General features: G+C 38.6%; 1 protein-coding gene across 1 annotated transcript in view; it reads right to left on the minus strand.

Annotated features, from left to right (window-relative positions):
- The window catches only part of SDK1 (sidekick cell adhesion molecule 1), a 687,887-nt gene that overhangs the window by 413,884 nt on the left and 256,605 nt on the right, over positions 1-17,398 (minus strand). Inside the window, exons 4-5 of the mRNA XM_084641923.1 lie at positions 12,334-12,440; positions 7,614-7,761 (exon numbers count right to left, since the gene is read on the minus strand). Of these exons, the coding sequence (XP_084498049.1) occupies positions 7,614-7,761; positions 12,334-12,440 (255 nt within the window). The remainder of the gene's footprint in view (positions 1-7,613; positions 7,762-12,333; positions 12,441-17,398) is intronic.

Below are 17,398 nucleotides of genomic sequence, written 5' to 3' on the forward strand. Positions count from 1 at the left end.
AGGGCACTTAAGCATGTTCTTAACTGTATGTATATGCTTAAGTCTCACTGAAGTCCATGTCCTTTTCAAGGTTTGTCTACACTGCAATCAGAAGGTGGGACGACAGAATCTCCAGATTTACCCAAATTTGCAATCTAGTTAGATTGAGCAACAGCAGCCGTGAAGCCATGGCAGCACTGATTGAGGCATGGATTTGTCCTGCCCACCAAGGACCCTGGGTACATACTTCAGCAGTCACCCTCCATGCTACTGCAGCTTTATAGCTATTGTTACTCAAAAGCTAGCTCAGCTATGTCTACATGAGAAGCAATCACACCTCTAATGGCTGTGGATACATACCCTCATTGTCACAATCTGCTTCTCAGACTGCTCTTAGGGCAGCACAGCTACATGAAACCCCTTGCTCAGGGCAGATATTCAAGTGATGATTTCATCTCATGCCCTTAATATATCATTTTAAATTTTCAGTTATAAATACCAGTGCGGAACTGCAAGAAATGGTTTTAATACCCAGTTAGTCATATTCATAAAGGCATCTACAGATTTTTCTTTGCTTTTGAGATATGATTTTGGACAAGAAATTAATTTTAGGTGTAAGTTGGTATGTATATTTTTGCATGTATATATGTGGATGGATGTGTGAAAATAATTGATTTGTGCATGTGTGGCTAGAAAGGTGTATCCCTTGCAAACGTGCACCCAATTAGGAGCTGAAAATCAGACTCTTGGTTTTCAAATCCACACTTTAATGAATGTTGCATGTGTGTGTATTAATGGGAGAATAGATTTCACAGAACAGAAAGATTAAAGGAGGAAGAATTACAGTAAACTACTTAAACCAGATGCCGATTGCCTGAGAAACTGTAAGTTTCCAAAGCAAAGACAGCTTAGCCACAGAGAAAAATATTTCTCTGGATAACTTTTGGTTCCATTCCCTACCAAGTGTCACTTTCCAGTTACTTTCCTCTCAAATGAAGGTTTGCACTGTTCCTCCCTTTTTCCTCACTCCTACGCTGTAGTACTTGCATCTAGTAATTTAATAGCTGTGTATCGCTTCAACTCTTTGTGCTCTTCCCCAAAGTTTGGTCTTCTGCTACAATATTTAAGGCCCTCATCCAAAGTCCACTGAAGTCAACAGGAGTCTTTCCACTGAATTTCCACACTTTTTCCAATACTTTCTCAAATTTACTTTGAGTGTTGACTAAAATTACCACTTCCTGGTAGAAACAAACTAGCTAGCTACATATGAAAAATATTTCTGAACAGCAATATATTTGACCAACATTCTACAAAATGAAGTTTGATTCCCAAATATTTTTGCTTCATAAAAAATTCCAAATGGCCCATGAACAGGTGGAGAAAAGTTGGACACAAGAGAGGAAACAATGCAGCAAGGAAACTGGTGACTCAGGTAATAGAACACCGGTACCGCAAATAAGATTTTCATAATCCTGTGCTAAATGAAGATTCCATAATGAAATAATGAACAAAACATTCTAATCCTTTATGATGTTTCTATACGAACACACCTTCTTTGGCCACCATATGAATTCATCTGAATACATTGTCAGGTTTCCCTTATTCTGAAGAGAATAATGATTAAGAGCACCGTACAATTTTTATTACAGATGAAGTAACATGGCTTTTCTTTGATGGTGCACAAACATCCCTTTAAAATATCAAAATAAGACTTTGATGAAAGAAAACTCTCAATAGGCAAAATTTATATTGGTTTGTTGTATTACACACCACACATGAATACACTGAAATAGGGTGGAAAGAAAACAAACTCAGGGGCTTTGAAAGTATCTGGGACTTTGAAATACTGTAAATATACTCCATTGCTTTACTTGAATAAATGTTCTGTGGCATATCAGTCATCTTCTATCAGGAATTTTATCAGCAACCTCAAGACTACATGAAAGGCTTCTTACTAGACATGATGAGCTCCATATGCTTGTGTTATCTTTACATCAGCCCACCTGTGATTGCATGCAGCAGGAACTAAAGATCTTCAGAGTGGATTTGAAAGTGAAAAGCTTGTACAAATTAAGCCATTATTCCGATCTATATCCTGTGGCTTTAACACAATTTAAGAATTTGTTATCTAATCAATGCAGCTAAGCTACTGATTAACATCTGAATTAATACAGTTATTTTCTACAAAGTCGAATAATCTTTCCACCATGAGTTTCATTGCCATTTAAATTAATGAAAATCCACTGTCTTTTAAAGAAATTGTCTGTATCTCAAAAGAAGCCCCATCCCAGTAAATATCACAGCTCTGCACTCTCACACAGCAGGATTATCATCATGACTTTTCACTTGTGGAAGAATGTGAAGACTAATCTATCCATTGAATCAATGTTTTTTTTCTCCAGTCTAACCAACTGACCTAGTAAGAGGAATAAGAAATTGGTCTATTATCTTTGTGTAAGCAGAGTCACGATGAGCTCCACCCTGACATCTGGTGGTGAGGTGTGGCAAGTTGTGGAAAAGCACTTCAGGGGCTGATCTCATTTGCATAGGCACACCCACCCCGCCTAGAATGAGGCCATAGCTGCCCAAATGGTCACTTTGGCTGCTATGGGATCCCCAGTGTCTCTGTTATTAGGGCAGGAAGAATAAATTGTTATTACCCTGATTATGGGAATCAAGGACAGTGGAACTGTACTTGGCCTTTTGTTATGATGGAGGGACTCGCCATCAACTAAGTAGCACTCACTAGGCAAGGGACATGGGTTCCAAAACTCTGTGACTTGGGGACAGGTATTAATACTTGGTGGCATGGGCCCCCCTGGTGAGGGCCTTACATGCTAATTGCACTTCCTCCTCTCTCCACTGTGGAATATCAGAGCTAATTTTGATTCTATTAGGCGTCTAGTTACAGGCTGCTGAGCTGAATTCGCTTTGGGCTAATGGTGCACCAGCACTGAGGCTCCCCTACTACAGGCTGAAATCACAAAAGAGCTAAACTTACTAAGAGCTGAAATCACTGAGTGTTGTGTTAAGTAGTGGGGGAACCTGAAGATATATGGTGGAACAGTTTGTGGGACGGCGAGCAGAGCGGCTGGTGGAGCAGAGCAGAGTAGTTTGCGGGATGGTGAGCAGAGCGGAGCAGCTGGTGGAGCAGAGCAGTTTGTGGGACGGCAAGTGGAGTGGCTGGTTGAGCAGAGCAGTTTTGTTGGATGCTTAGAGCAGCTATGGGGCGGCTGGCAGAGCGGAGCCCCATGGAGAGGTGGGGCCATCAGCTTTGGACCACGTAAGGTGCCCCTTAACCCCCCCCCAATCTCCACCCTGGTTGGGAGGTAAAACTCTGCAGATAAACTTTTGAACTCTGGGGCTGCCCTGATCAGGGACAGAGACTTTTGGGTCATTGGACTTTTGGGACTTTGGGTGATTTTGGGTTGCTGGACTCAAGAACCAAAGGGAAAGGACATGCCCCAATTTGCTTGGGGTGGGTTTTTTGCTCATGGGTTGTATTATAAATCCTGTTGGTGGTGTTTCCCCAACATAATGCCACATTGTTTCTCTCTGTTATTAAAAGGCTTTTTGCTATACTCAGACTATGTGCTTGCGAGAGGTGAAATATTGCCTCTTGGAGGCGCCCAGCGGGAGTGGTATATATTTGTCCCAGGTCACTGGGTGGGGGCTTGAGCTGGTTTTGCATTGTGTTATTGGAATGGAACCCCTAGATACTGAACCCGGCCCTTGTTGCTGCCAACTCTGACAGGCAGAAGGGTTACATTTGCTTATTCTAAATTCAAGAAGTATCTGTTACACCTGGAGACCATGCTAAGATGTGAAGTTGACATTAGAAAAGAAAAAGAACAAAGGCTAGTCCTATTCAATATATTTGTAAAATACCTCCAAAATAATAATGTGATGCCAGAATTTACGACAATGCAATAATATCTTCTGCTACCTGCGTTCCCCAGAAACAAATAAAGATGGGAATGCTAAACAGGCTCAACTGAAACATTAACACACTGGCAGGAAAAAAACTGATATTAGTTTAAAAAAAGCAAATTAATGAGCATTAGCTGCTTTAAAACTGCTATGTCAGCTCCACTGCAAATGCCAATAATGGAAAATTAAATGACAGATTCTTACGAACTGCTGAAGAATTAATATTTTTGCATAACTATTATTAATTTTGATCTTTTAAGTTTATACAATAATGACAAAGCCTGTACATTCACCTGGATTTCTATTACAGTGATGTAAATTTGATTGAATAATGGTAGTTATCCCTGTATTCCTAATGGGCCTGGTTCTCATTTACACTAACACCCGTTTACACCATTCTGGAAATATAAAGGGACCTTAAAGGGTGTGTAACTTTAAAGTATGCTTACTTTAAGTCCACTTTACACTGACAAAGCAGTGGATGGGCCTTAGTGTAAATGAGAAGCAGTTCCAATAATTGGTCTTTGAGCCAATGGTTTTCTTGAATGATGTTACCGTGAAAAAATAAATGTCAACTTTTCTTTGGGGTGGCAATAAGAAGTTTCAGCATGGAATAACCACCTATGCTCTCTCCAGTTCATGCACTGAGGGTATGTCTACACCACAATTAGACAGCTGTGGCTGGCCCATGAAAGGTGGCTCAGGCTCATGGGGCTTGGGCTAAGGGGCTATTTAAATACAGTGTAAATGTTTGGGCTTGGACTGGAGCCTGGGCTCTAGAAATCTGTGAGGTGGGAGGGTCCCAGAGTGTGGGCTGCAGCCTAAGCCAAAATCTACACCATAATTAAATAGCCCCCTAGCCCAAGCCCTGCAAGCCCAAGTCAGCTGGCATCGGCCAGCCACGTGTTTTTAATTGCAGTGCAGACATGCCCTGAATGTTTCATCAGCCTGCATAAAGTGTAATGTTGTCATTACTGGGAAATATTGTAGCTGATTGACTAGTTGATTGATTTAGGTAGAGGGGTGCAAACCCCTTCTGTGGACACTCTTAATAGGATATAAAGTGATTTGTATTGATTTAGGAATATAAAGCACTCAAACCAATTTAAGAGCATCCACACAAAGGGTCAAAACAATCTAATCAGATCAGTTTCTAAACTGATTCAGTTAAATTGATACATCTTGTGTGTATATAAGGCCTTATTTAAAATTGGAGGGCTGCTGCTCAGAAAACTTTTGCCCAGAGGCAAGTAGTTCAGTCCCCCTAAGGGAGGCATTACACATTTTCATAGTTGTTTTTTTTTAAACAGTGTACAAAACCTTTATTCACCAATAAGTTAAAGTGCTGTCATAAATAGATGTTTAGTCTTTTGTATGCTGTTTAAGAGTATAAAGCTTTCAGTAAAAGCTTCATTTATTCCTCAGACTCTGATCCTTCCTCATCTTAACCGATTTGGAAGCCGCGCAGCTCCTGTCTTCTTATCAAATGCGACCACACAAAGCCAGTCATGAAGACTGTTCTTCTTGAGATATTTCTTTGTGAGGTATTTCAGATATCTTTTAGAGAACTGCTTCTCAGATATGACTGTGATCTTGTTCTTAAAACGTTCAATGTGAACTATGTTCCCAAGGTTTCCAGTTTTTCCATTGACCTTAACCTTCTCCTTTAGGAATTGTTTAAAATTTCCAGAATCAAATATTCGATCTTCTACGTGATGGGTGAGGTTAAGGCTAAACTTCCAAGTTGATTTTTAGAGGGCTAGGTGCACATCTGACACCTTCTCTAGCCTCTGACTGCACTCCCTGAGGTCTCAGATTTCATGCCTTCACTTCTCTCAAGATGGAATCCTGTGATTCTCCCACTCCTAGACCAGTACCTGGGTATCCACTGCACTTATCCCAATAGGTCTGACTAGGTTTGATACCTGCAGTTCTTCCTGTCAGGGGCTCGTGACCAGTGGTTAACACAGGGATGCCAAACAGCCTTCTTAGATCAAAGTACTGTTTAACCTTAACAGTTGGAAGCAGCATAAGATACAAGAAATAGGATTTTTAAAATAAACAGCCAGCCTGTATGTATATCTATCTTACCTAAAGCTCTCCCACCCTTTGATGGAAGGCCTAAGAAAGCTTTGCTTCTTCAGACACTTGAACAGGTATCTGCTTGTGTCAATCTGTTCCCTGCAAACAGCTCCCAAAGAAATGCCTGACCTCTGGAAAGAGACTTTTTAGCTGCCTGTAGCTCTTTTGATCTGTTTGTTCCCAGCATTGGCAAAACAAGCTTTGTAACTTGACTGGGGTCAGTGAGTATATTCCTCACAGGTAAAGAGTTCAGGCATTGTCTCTTAGCCCCACTGAAGTGTTTACCAGGAGATGTTTCATCTGGAACAACATACTGTTTCTGCTTCCAGTTTGTTTCCCCAACAAGCTGCTATTAAACTAAACCGACATATATACACTAAATATTCCAATAACTGAATATAGCCGTACAATAACTACCCCAATTAGCAGGCCATATTGTCATAACTCATCACAGAGCTGCTCCACATCCTTGACCACACTAATTCCAACTGACTTTCAAAAGAGCCTGTAACACTAGCTTTCATGTTTACAAAGTGCATAAATGGACTGCAGTAAAATATTAGCCAAGATGGTCAGGGACATAACCTCATGCTCCAGGTGTCCCTAAACCTCCATCTGCCAGAAGGTGGGACCGGATGACAGGGGATGGAACACTTGAAATTGCCTGGTTCTGTTCATTGTCTCTGAAACATCTGGCACTGGCCACTGTCAGAGACACTGGGCTAGACGGACCATTGTTCTGACCCAATATGGCTGATCTTATGCTCTTCTAAAAGTATGACTCTCCAGATAAAAAGTCAAAACTCAAAAGCCTTTTTTCCCTACTAAGAACTCTTAGTGCTCAGCAGCCATCCTGGAACCTAAAAATATCTCTCACCATAAGCTGCCAGCTACTGGATCCTTTAGAAATTCTCATTCTCCAAAAAACCCAGTAATTCTCTATTAAATTTAACAAAGAGGCAGGGACAAAAAAAAATTTAACACTCCAGCTGACCACACAAAGCTTTAAATAAACACATGAGTGTATTGATAGACATTGGCATTTTAAATGTCTTAGGTAAGGGATAAACTAGTAAACCTTGAGATAATGCTTAGCTAATCACAGTGCAACAACCTTGCCACGAGTGGATGAACTGCTAATTAGACCAAAGGAAATAAAACTGCCAGTTGGATAAAAGAATAAGGAGAAATAATCAGTGATTACAGTTTTATTGTCAAGGAAAATAGCATCAAGCAGAGCTCAATATAAAATGCAGCCTTATAAGTAAATACCAGCATTCATTAAATTAATGCATTCAAGTAAATACAATCCAGGGACAAACACTCACTTCTCTAAAGCACACCAGGAAAATGAATGGGAGGAGGAGAAAGCAGCCATTCTCCATTACCACTGCCCGCTGCTGTACAACCACCATTAAGATCACATGAATTATTTTGTTGAATTACTTAGGAATTTCAAAGCCAGTCTTGAAATAGCCATTTATCTCAAACTTGGGATGAGCTACTTCATGACTACTTCATTTTCTTTCAACCGTAATTAGTCTGTTTAAAATGTAAGCTGTTATCAAATGTAATTAGTCAGATTTCACATCTTTAATTGTTTGAACTTCACATCAACTTACATTCTGCTGCTTGGAATAATCTTGTGGCCATCTCTAAACCAAGTCACTTGTGGTTTGGGATAGCTGATGATGTGCAGGAAGGCTAGAACTGCAGCTTGTCCTTGTGACACTGTTTTTCTCTGGTCTGTGTCCATGAAATTTCCCATATCTGAAGAGAAAAGTTATATTCAAAGTTTTGGAAGTTTCTTCTCCCCTTTCTTTTCTTTTAAAAGGCATCAGAGAAAAAGTTATATTTTACGGCATTGCCATAATTAAGTAAAAAGATCTGACAATAGTGTTGATTAATGCAGATTTCAGGTGTGTGGTGAGGCACAAGGCAAAACACAGTACCTCCAGAGCACACAAGTGTATCACTCAGCACTGCTACACGATTTAACGTGTCCTATTGCAATAACTGACTTTTTTTTTAAACCAGAAAGTGTCATTTTTAATGTACAAATAATTTTGGAATATATTCTTACATTGGATAAAATAGTTCGTAATGTAAATACAAAAGTAGTGTAAATGTTTTATGAAGTCTTTAGCACAGTTTTCTTGTTCCCAAGTCTTTCTGATCATGATACTCCTTCAGTCTATTATTACACCCACAGGCATAACTGTATCATGGTCTAGTCGCACCAATAGCCAATCAGATTCACGCTGATGGACCATTGTGTGCCCACTTGATAAAACTGTAGGATCAAGGCCATGGTTATCTGCAATATTTTCATTAGCTGTTGGTTCTTCTGGCCTCCTTCCATGACCCAAACACCCAATCTATGTATATGACATTTTTTTTAAATGCAAACTTCTACTATGGGTCCTCCCACAAGTGCGCTCATGTAGTTTATATTTTTATGGGCAAGGACGGGGAGTTGGAAGTCCATTAAAAACACTCTGCATTTTTTCTTCCTGCTTTTGTTTGGTCTTTTGAGCTTTGTCTTTGAGCTGCAGGTTTCTACTCTTCTGCCATCTAAAAATCTGTATACATTTTATTTTTCTATAAATTACGAATTGGTGTACAGAAATAACTGTTTTGGTTTCCCCACTGAATTCCCATCTCCCAAAGGCCAAGGGGTCAGTATTCAAGTTCTCTGGAGCAGAAAGGGATGCAGGGACGGCAGAAGAACATGAACCTGCAGCCCGTCTAAGAAAGGAAATAAGAGACTAAAACCCTTTTAAAAATGCTATGTTTTTTCTTCCTGCTTTTGTTTTGTCTTTAATCATCTTTGTGATTTGCAAGTTACTTATTCAGACATAATCAGCACTGTTGCTCCATGTTTTTGTTTATAACTAATCAGATCACCTACTTGAAAAGAAGTTTTGAACCTGTAGATAGTTCTAATTAATCTCACTGTCATGTGACTGGTCTAGCCTTCAGAATTCAGGAATTTTTAAGCCCAAAAAGAACTGCTCAGCATTTTTTTTATAAACATCTTTTTTCATTCATTTATATCTCAACTAATTTTTCTGAGCATGAATTGAAAAAAAATTGGAGGACTTTTATACTGTGAAAGTGACAACAGTAAAACACTACAAAGTTTGAGGTACTTCCTTGCATGCACATTGCTTAAAACTATTTAGATTTGAAAATTAAAGTTTTGCAAATGTTAAGTCATAAGATAGCAGCAGTCACTACTAGGTACAGAAATCCAGTCCCTTGGTATTTAACACATTTTTTAAAAACTTCTATGATATTTTAAAAGTTATTTTAATCTGTAGGAACAGATCTTAATATTGGGTGCTGAGTTTCCAGATTTGTGTTGATTTACAGTAATTCAGATTCTTGTTACCAAAATTGGCTTTTTGGTATTTAATAGTATTAAATATAATGGTGACAGATTAATATTTACAATAGAATTCAGTTTTAATGACTGTATTTTACAGAGATAATTCAACAATGGACCAAAGTGATTTTTCAAAAGCTATTTTATACCATAGCTGACATATTTGTCCCTCATGTATACTAATCAGGGGACAGTCAGTTGTGAAGACCAAATAAGAAATAATTTCTGTAATTTTTATTGTTTGTTTTCAAAGGAAGGAAAGAATTTCACACCTTTCTTGGGTACCATTTGATTATAGGTGTAGAACATCACATCTTGCGGGATTGCTAATAGAGACAATACTAAACAGACTAAAATGAGCAGGACTCATTCTGTCCTTCTGAGATGGAAGTTGTGCTTTTAAGGATATGTCTGATTTGGGAATTCACTGTTTTTTGTGAAATTGCATTTATTGACCATTTGGGTATAACCATCAGAATAGAGATGCTCAAATTTATCCTTATACCACATTTCCAGTTGTGCTATTATCCTTCATGCTTTATCTCCTCCACTCCTGTCTTCTCTCTTTTTTTTTTAATTGGAAAACAATTGTATAGTACTTTTATGTTCTGCAAAATCACTATGCCGCTGCAGCACACTCTTGGGAAATCCCAATTCCAGGCTCAGTCTATGAGTCATAGTCTCAGTTTTGCTATTGACTTGCTGTGTGACATTGGGCAAGTCACTTAAACCCTCTGTGTCAATCTCTATATCTGTAAAACTGAGATAATACGAATGCTTATTAGAGACTGATGTTTTAAGGGATAAATTACTTGAACTTGGTAAAAGAGTGTATGAGTGCAATGTATTATTCTCATTACAACTTTTCGTTTTAAAGTACAGTCTACTCACTTACTTGAAAATGGTTATGACTAAAAGAATTCAACTCATCTACTTAATCTTACTTCCATTTATCAACCATTATCTATTTTATTATTGCTGATCTTCCAGTTATGTACCCTAAGGAACAGTATCCTATGCATCAGACAGCTAACATGTAGTGTTACAAACAAATGGTACTTTACTTATAGATTTTGAAATATTTACTTCAAAAGAATGCTATTGTTTTGGTAAAACGAGGAGGATTGGAAGTAAGAAGCTGAATTTAAGTCCAAAGCTGGCATATGTTCAAACATACTTTTTAAAGAGTAATGAATAGATCACAGTCTAATTCTTTAAAAATACTTTCAAACAAGTTATTTGATTTATATTTTCTAGATGTTAATGGAGGAAACAAGAGCAAAAGTACTCTGAATTATGACATCTTTAATATTTTACAAGCTAAATCAAGTAATTCAGCACCAATGATTGAGAAAATCAACCAGCATTTCCAAATGAAAGTCAAAAATCAAATCAGAGGTCAAGTCTGACAGCCTTTGTATTCTGAAATACAGATATGAACATCATACAAATTTGGTTCACAGTCATGTTCAGGAACAGAATCTCAGAGTTTAGTTAGTGAGGTATTGACTGTGAATAAACCCATTGATTTTCTATTGCAAGGGTGATTAACTGGAACCTCCAAAGCAACATCCCACCTCTCTCTTCCTTGGGTATTCTGTACCTGTCTTCCTAATAGCTCCATGCCTCCTTCATGCTCTAGGGCTTCTATCATTGATGTCTTCAGGGAAAGGCATGGTGTTCTCCTATCATCCTCCTGCTGTCTCTAGTTATCTCCCTCCCAAGAGTCTTTGAAGGAGTGTGAGAGTAGAGTGTGACAACTGGCTGCTCTTTCCATTTTCTGTTGTTGGAGACCAGGAAGAGAGGACTGGCAGTAGGGCCACTGTCTCTCAAAAGAGTCGTGTTGGGGCTAGAAATTTGTCTGACATCCTTTCCCCCACAAACAGCAGCCAATGGAAATCCTCCATCTTCTGATGTTGCCAGCCCTATACTAAATCCAGGGGCAGGTAGCACTCTACTGGGCTTAGCATGTTAGCTAGGGAATTATATAGGGTTCCTTCTTTTCCTGCAAGGCCCTGACAGTACCACAGAACTTTTATGGATTCTTAGGAGGCCTTTCTCAGTACTCCTGTGAGAAGAGTGTGTTTAAACTAAAACTATATTGAGACACATCTTTCCTCCCTATTTCCCTCCAGGAGCAAGGCATTGCAAGTAGGAGTCATTGCTAAAATTGGAGGACACAGAAAGCAAGATCAATCAGTGCTTGCCTGCCCTTTATATCAGCTACATGACAAATCAGCTCCAAAGCTCCTTTTTGTGTGTTTTGATTCATTGGAGAAGACAATCTGTCCCTCTCAGAGAGTAGTACCTTTGCTGGCCATAATCACCAAGGTATCACCATGTCTCAAAATCCTTATGGATTTCCAGTAAATTCTTGTTCCTTGCTTGGTGGTCAAAGTTTCTTTCTTTACTTCCAACACACTAAAAGCTCAGCTATAAGTGACTTTAAACTGTCAACTCCCTCCATTATTGTTTGTGCCATTTTAGGTGTTTTTTCTGCGGGGGACTCATTTCTCCATAGTTTAGCCCCAAAATATTGTCTCCCCTTTTAAACCACTTTTTGAGATCCCTCTTTTTCCTTTCCCAGAAGGCCCTTGCCTTACCTGGCCTGATTATGTCTACTGCAGTTGTGTGTGAAGGGGAAGTCAGCCCTGCTTACTGGCTGTGCAAAAAGACCCAAAAAGACCCTAAGGTAAGCCATAGCAAGCCTCTAATCCAGTCTCAGTTTGAGTGATTCAGTACTTGCTGCACACATTTCACACTGCTCCAGTTCGAATTTTCCTACCAGATGACCACCACTGTCACTATGAAAATTCTTGCAATATAACAATTTTTAAACATATGACTTATCTCAAGACATACCTGTAATGAATTGACAAACATTATTGCTATATTATTCTTCCTGCACATAAGAACTTAATTGGCTTGTTAATAAGTTACAAGATAACACATACATGCCACTTGAACTTCAGATTTCCTTTGCAAGAGCGCCCCCATCCTGTTCCGCACCACACATTGATAAAACCCAGCATGAGATCTCTGTAAGGTTGGGATAATGTATCTGCGAGACACAAAGAGAAAGGCAGCGTTATAACATATCCTCTGTTATGGATGAAAATGTTACTATCTATTTCCAAAAATAGGTTATGCCTTAAGAAGAGTGTCCTATCCACTCTTAAATTGTGTGTTGAGTTTCTACATCTTACTCTAACATCTTACATTGCCTCATGCATATCTTGCACCTCTTTCCCATGAACAAAAATGCATAAATGACTTGCACTCTCAAATTATCAATGATCCCCTGATACATCCTGTACTAGATCCAAGAACAAAACATTTGAATTGTATGGCAAACTTACAGTCTTAAGATCCATTTATGATAAGACTAACTAGACTCAACATTTTGCCTAGTAGTATTGATTTGAGTTTTTCCCTCAACTCAATTTACCTTCATCCATAAGGCAAGAAAAGTCTAATACTTTTCCCAGAGGTGCTATAACAAAACAGAAATCTAAATAATGGCATTGGCAAAGCTTTCCAACAACATTAAAATTCAGGTATGGAAAAATCTTTTACTATACTGTGCGACCAACTTAACTCATAAGAGTACTGAACAGACAAGGTGCATTATATATTGTATTTGTTCTGCCCCTCAGCACACTTTAAAAGTCACTTAGTCTACTAATTGTTCATCTTCTTCGTTCAACTATATCCGACTAGTCAACCTGAAAATCAACTGATAGGCGCAATTGTAATATGAATAAAACATCAGAGTAATATAGATAATCCTACATTAAACAAATATTAATCAAAGTACATATACCCTCAGGTCACCTTCTGGAGATCTTATGGCAGGATTAATGAAACCCTTTATGAAAAAATAAGGAAAAATAATACTGCTGACTTTTAATCTTTACAATTTTATGCCATTAGAGGAAAAGGTGTTCATGTTCTCTCTCTCTCTCACACACACACACACACACACACACACAAATAATCCATGAACAGAATCAGATGCAATGAAAATGAGGGAGGTAGGGAAAGTCATTTTTAAAAATAAATATAGAACTGAGTCACCAGCTATGATTCCTGTATTATAATTACCACTAAATACACATTTGTATCTAGGTAAGGTAGACTACAATCAATAAATTAAAATCAACAAGTGTCAGCGATCAAATATGACTAATGTTTTTCTTTTTTGCTAAGAAGACTAAAGCTGAACACCATAAACCACAAAAAAAAAAAAAGAGTGACTTAACTGGACATTGACAAGTCATTTTTATTTTTAGTTTTTCTTTATAGTTTATAGCTCTTACAAGCTAAAAATTTATTTATTTTACTTTTTCTAAAATATTTTGTTATTTTCTGTTTGGCCACTAGATTTTTCCCCCCTTGTGTTTTAAATGGAGCCAAAATTAAAACACTCGTTTTTCCTGTGTTCATCTGCAGCAAGCCAGGACTGTAGGGCTAGATTTCCTGCCAGTAGACCAGATCGAGTGGATCAGAAGTGTGCTGCTTTGATGTCCTTTTCTCAGACTTATTTGTGTATCAGAATGAAAACCCTTTAAACCCCTTTAAAGGTTGCAAAGAAGAAACCATCTAAACCCACATAAGGGATGGCTTCTAACTCTGGATCTACTGTCTTCCCATGTGTCAAGTAGGGCAAGTGGAGACACACTTTGTGGCACAAATCTTTGCAGCATATGCTCTAAAATGATGCAGATATCGGTTTACACTTGAAGCAAGTATACTGCGGCAGGAAGTTGTTATACAACTTATAACCCAATGCAGTGGACTCAAGCCATTGGTCTTTTTCCTTTTCAACCCCATTCACCTACCAAATATCCAGCACAGAAATGGAACTCCTAAATGCAACTGTATGTACAAGAGAATTAGTTTCCCACACTTTGGGGAGGATCATTCTGTTACTCTCTAGTGGATTATTAGCACATTTTAAGAGTCTTAGAAACCTACTAAACTTTTTCTTTTAAAAAGGAGAAGATCTCTCAGTTCCTCTAACATCCAATTTTCAAGCAGGTCCAAAATTTTAGCTCTAGGCTCTTCAATTTAAGTGTAAAGCCTATTTATTCATGTCTGAATACTGGTGACATAGTAGAATTTTTGGAAGCATTCTCGATCCATCTCTAACATCACACACTCAGCAGCTGACCTACCAGTGATCTGCTGCAAATCATCTATCCATCTCCCCACTGGCTGTCCCCTATTACGATGACCCATCACCATGCTTTCCATGGTAACTTCTCAAGTTATTTCCATTTCTACGCCTGATGTGACCAAAGTACATATGTTTGCATTTGTTGATTTCTGACAAGAGTTCATTTCTCTATAATACTTCTAACAAGCATTTGTTTTCTTTTTTTGTCCAAAAGAGATGCAAGAGTCCTCACCAGCACCACATCTCAATGGCTTCGATTTTCTTCTTGACAGAAGCATTAGTTTCCCAGGAACTACATCAATAAGTCACTATGGAAAAAAACTAAGCTTTTCATTACTCAAACCCCCATACATTTCAAGATGCCATGGTTTTTCCACACTTTTGTAAGAGGGACAATGGCTGAGCAAGCTATCTATAGTCTTCAGATTTCTTTGGAGCAGCCTCCTTCATTGGATATGTATGATCCCACGTAATTAAATGCATTTACTGCCTCACACTTGACCATTAATTGTGATGTCCACCTGCATCCTGTGCTTATTGATCATGTCAATTTAAATGCATTTTGTTTATGCTACATTCAGGGAAAGTCCATATACCTCTCTTTCCCATTTCCCAATACAGGTTCTGGTCAGTAGCTCCAAAGGTGGATGCTGCTATTTCAACAACGGAACCTATACCGTCAAGTCCTCATGAAGGGATGGAAGGATGGTATTGTGATTTAGGCAGGTTTTCATTTTCAGAAGCATCCACAGTCTTAAAATGGCAAATTGTCCCCTTGAATTCAGATACCATCAGTTTCTGGTAACGGTTAAATTTGACATCACAATTATACCATAACTATTGTTAGTTATTTCATTACACCCATAAATATGTATTTGCTACCCCATTTTCCCCACCCCAGTCTGCTTTGGGACTGTAAACTCTTTGAAGCAGTGACTGCCATTTATTATATGTTTATACAGTGCCTGGCTGGGGCTTTTAGATGCTATCACAATATAAGTGTTAGATAACAAAATAATAATAAATGCTCCCATATGCTGCAAAGGAAGAAAAAAGAAAAAGACAAGTCCCTACCCAAAATTCTTACAGTCAGGATGATGGATCAGACAAGTGAAGCTGTAACATACATTGGGAAGGAGAGATTAAGAAGGAGATGATTATAGAGCCGATTCCACAGTCTTTGGGTTAGGTATATGTACATAATGTGGGTTCAACATATTTTTTGTTAGTTTCTGTTCTGAGTGTAAACTTGGGTCCTTTTTTATAGATAATGCTTCAATAATATGCTTTTAAAAGCGATCTGAATGAGGCAAAAGGTTCCAAAATATTTTGGAACAGTGATTCATGAGCAAATGGCAGCATGAAAGAAGGCAAAAAGCCTTTTATGGAAGCAGATGAAACGGGAGTCAAGGTTGGTATAACTGGGGGATTGGCTGCATGTCAGGAGGTTAAGCGGAAGAATGCTAAACAGACAGGGAAAAAGATCTAGACAGGAACTTTATGATGTAGAACCTTAAAAGCAAGGACAAGATTTTTGAACTTCATTCGCAGTGCCATGGGGAGCCAGTGATGTGACTCTTGATCACAGAGACTAGTGCTTATGCCTGCCAACTTTTATTGCTCAGATCTTGGTTTACAAAAATGACTAACCAGATTCCCTATGAAAGGCATCTGCTATTCAGGACAGGAAAGACTCTTAATCTCAAGAATATTTTTCTTCTCCAACCTTCTGCCAGAAACATCATAACAGAACTTATTCAGTCTCAGACAAAGGGAATATGAATTCAAGTTTTATTATCATCAGTTCCAGACCTCAGTGGTAACAGATGTTGGAGAGAAGTCATTCTTCCTATACTTCCCTAAGTACTCCTGAATATCTGTGGATCCATGAATCCAAGCCAGTCCCTGGAGGCAATCTCCAAATTTAGCAGTGGTCATTTGCTCAGAGCCATTTTCCTTATTGCCATGTCAAGACCTCATTACAGGTACATTACAGAATACCCTCTCAAAGAGAGCTGAAATATGGACAGTAATATCCCTCAACTGAAGTATTGTGTCTAGTTCTGGGCACCACATTTCAAGAAAGATGTGGACAAATTGGTAAAAGTCCAGAAAAGAGTAATAAAAATGACTAGAAGTCTAGAAAACATGACCTATGAGGGAAGATTGAAAAAAATGGATTTGCTTAGTCTGGAGAAGAGAAGACTGCGAGGGGATGTGAGAACAGTTTTCAAGTACCTAGAAGGTGGTTACAAGGAGGAGGGAGAAAAAAATATTCTCCTTAAAATCTGAGGAGAGTAAAAGAAGCAATGGGCTTAAATTGCAGCAAGGGCAGTTTACATTGGACATTAGAAAAAACTTTCTAACTGTCAAGGTTGTTAAACACTCAAATTGCTTATGGGGGTTGTGGAATCTCCATCACTGGAGATTTTAAAGAGCAGGTTAGAGAAACACCTGTCAGGGATGGCTAAATAATACTTAGTCCTGCCATGAGTACACCGCACTTAACTATATGACCTCCTGAGGTCTCCTCCAGCCCTACAATTCAATGATTCTATTAAATCAGAAGTTTTCAAGCAGATGTTGCACTCTGACTCCTTAGTTGTCCAGTCTTGACAATTTGCAGTCTCAATGGACTTGGTTTTAGTGGTGAAAGCTTATGCCCATGAAAGCGTATGCCCAAATAAATGTGTTAGTTTCTAAGGTGCCACAAGTACTCCTCGTTCTTTTTGCAGATACAGACTAACATGGCTACCACTCTGAAAAATGGACTTGGAGGAAGTCTAAAAACATGTTCCAACCTGAGCCATTCACCTACATTTTCTGAGGCTTGGTGTGGG

This window comes from Lepidochelys olivacea, assembly GCF_965140295.1.
Source record: "Lepidochelys olivacea isolate rLepOli2 genome assembly, chromosome: 10".
In the NCBI taxonomy this organism is placed as follows: domain Eukaryota; kingdom Metazoa; phylum Chordata; order Testudines; family Cheloniidae; genus Lepidochelys; species Lepidochelys olivacea.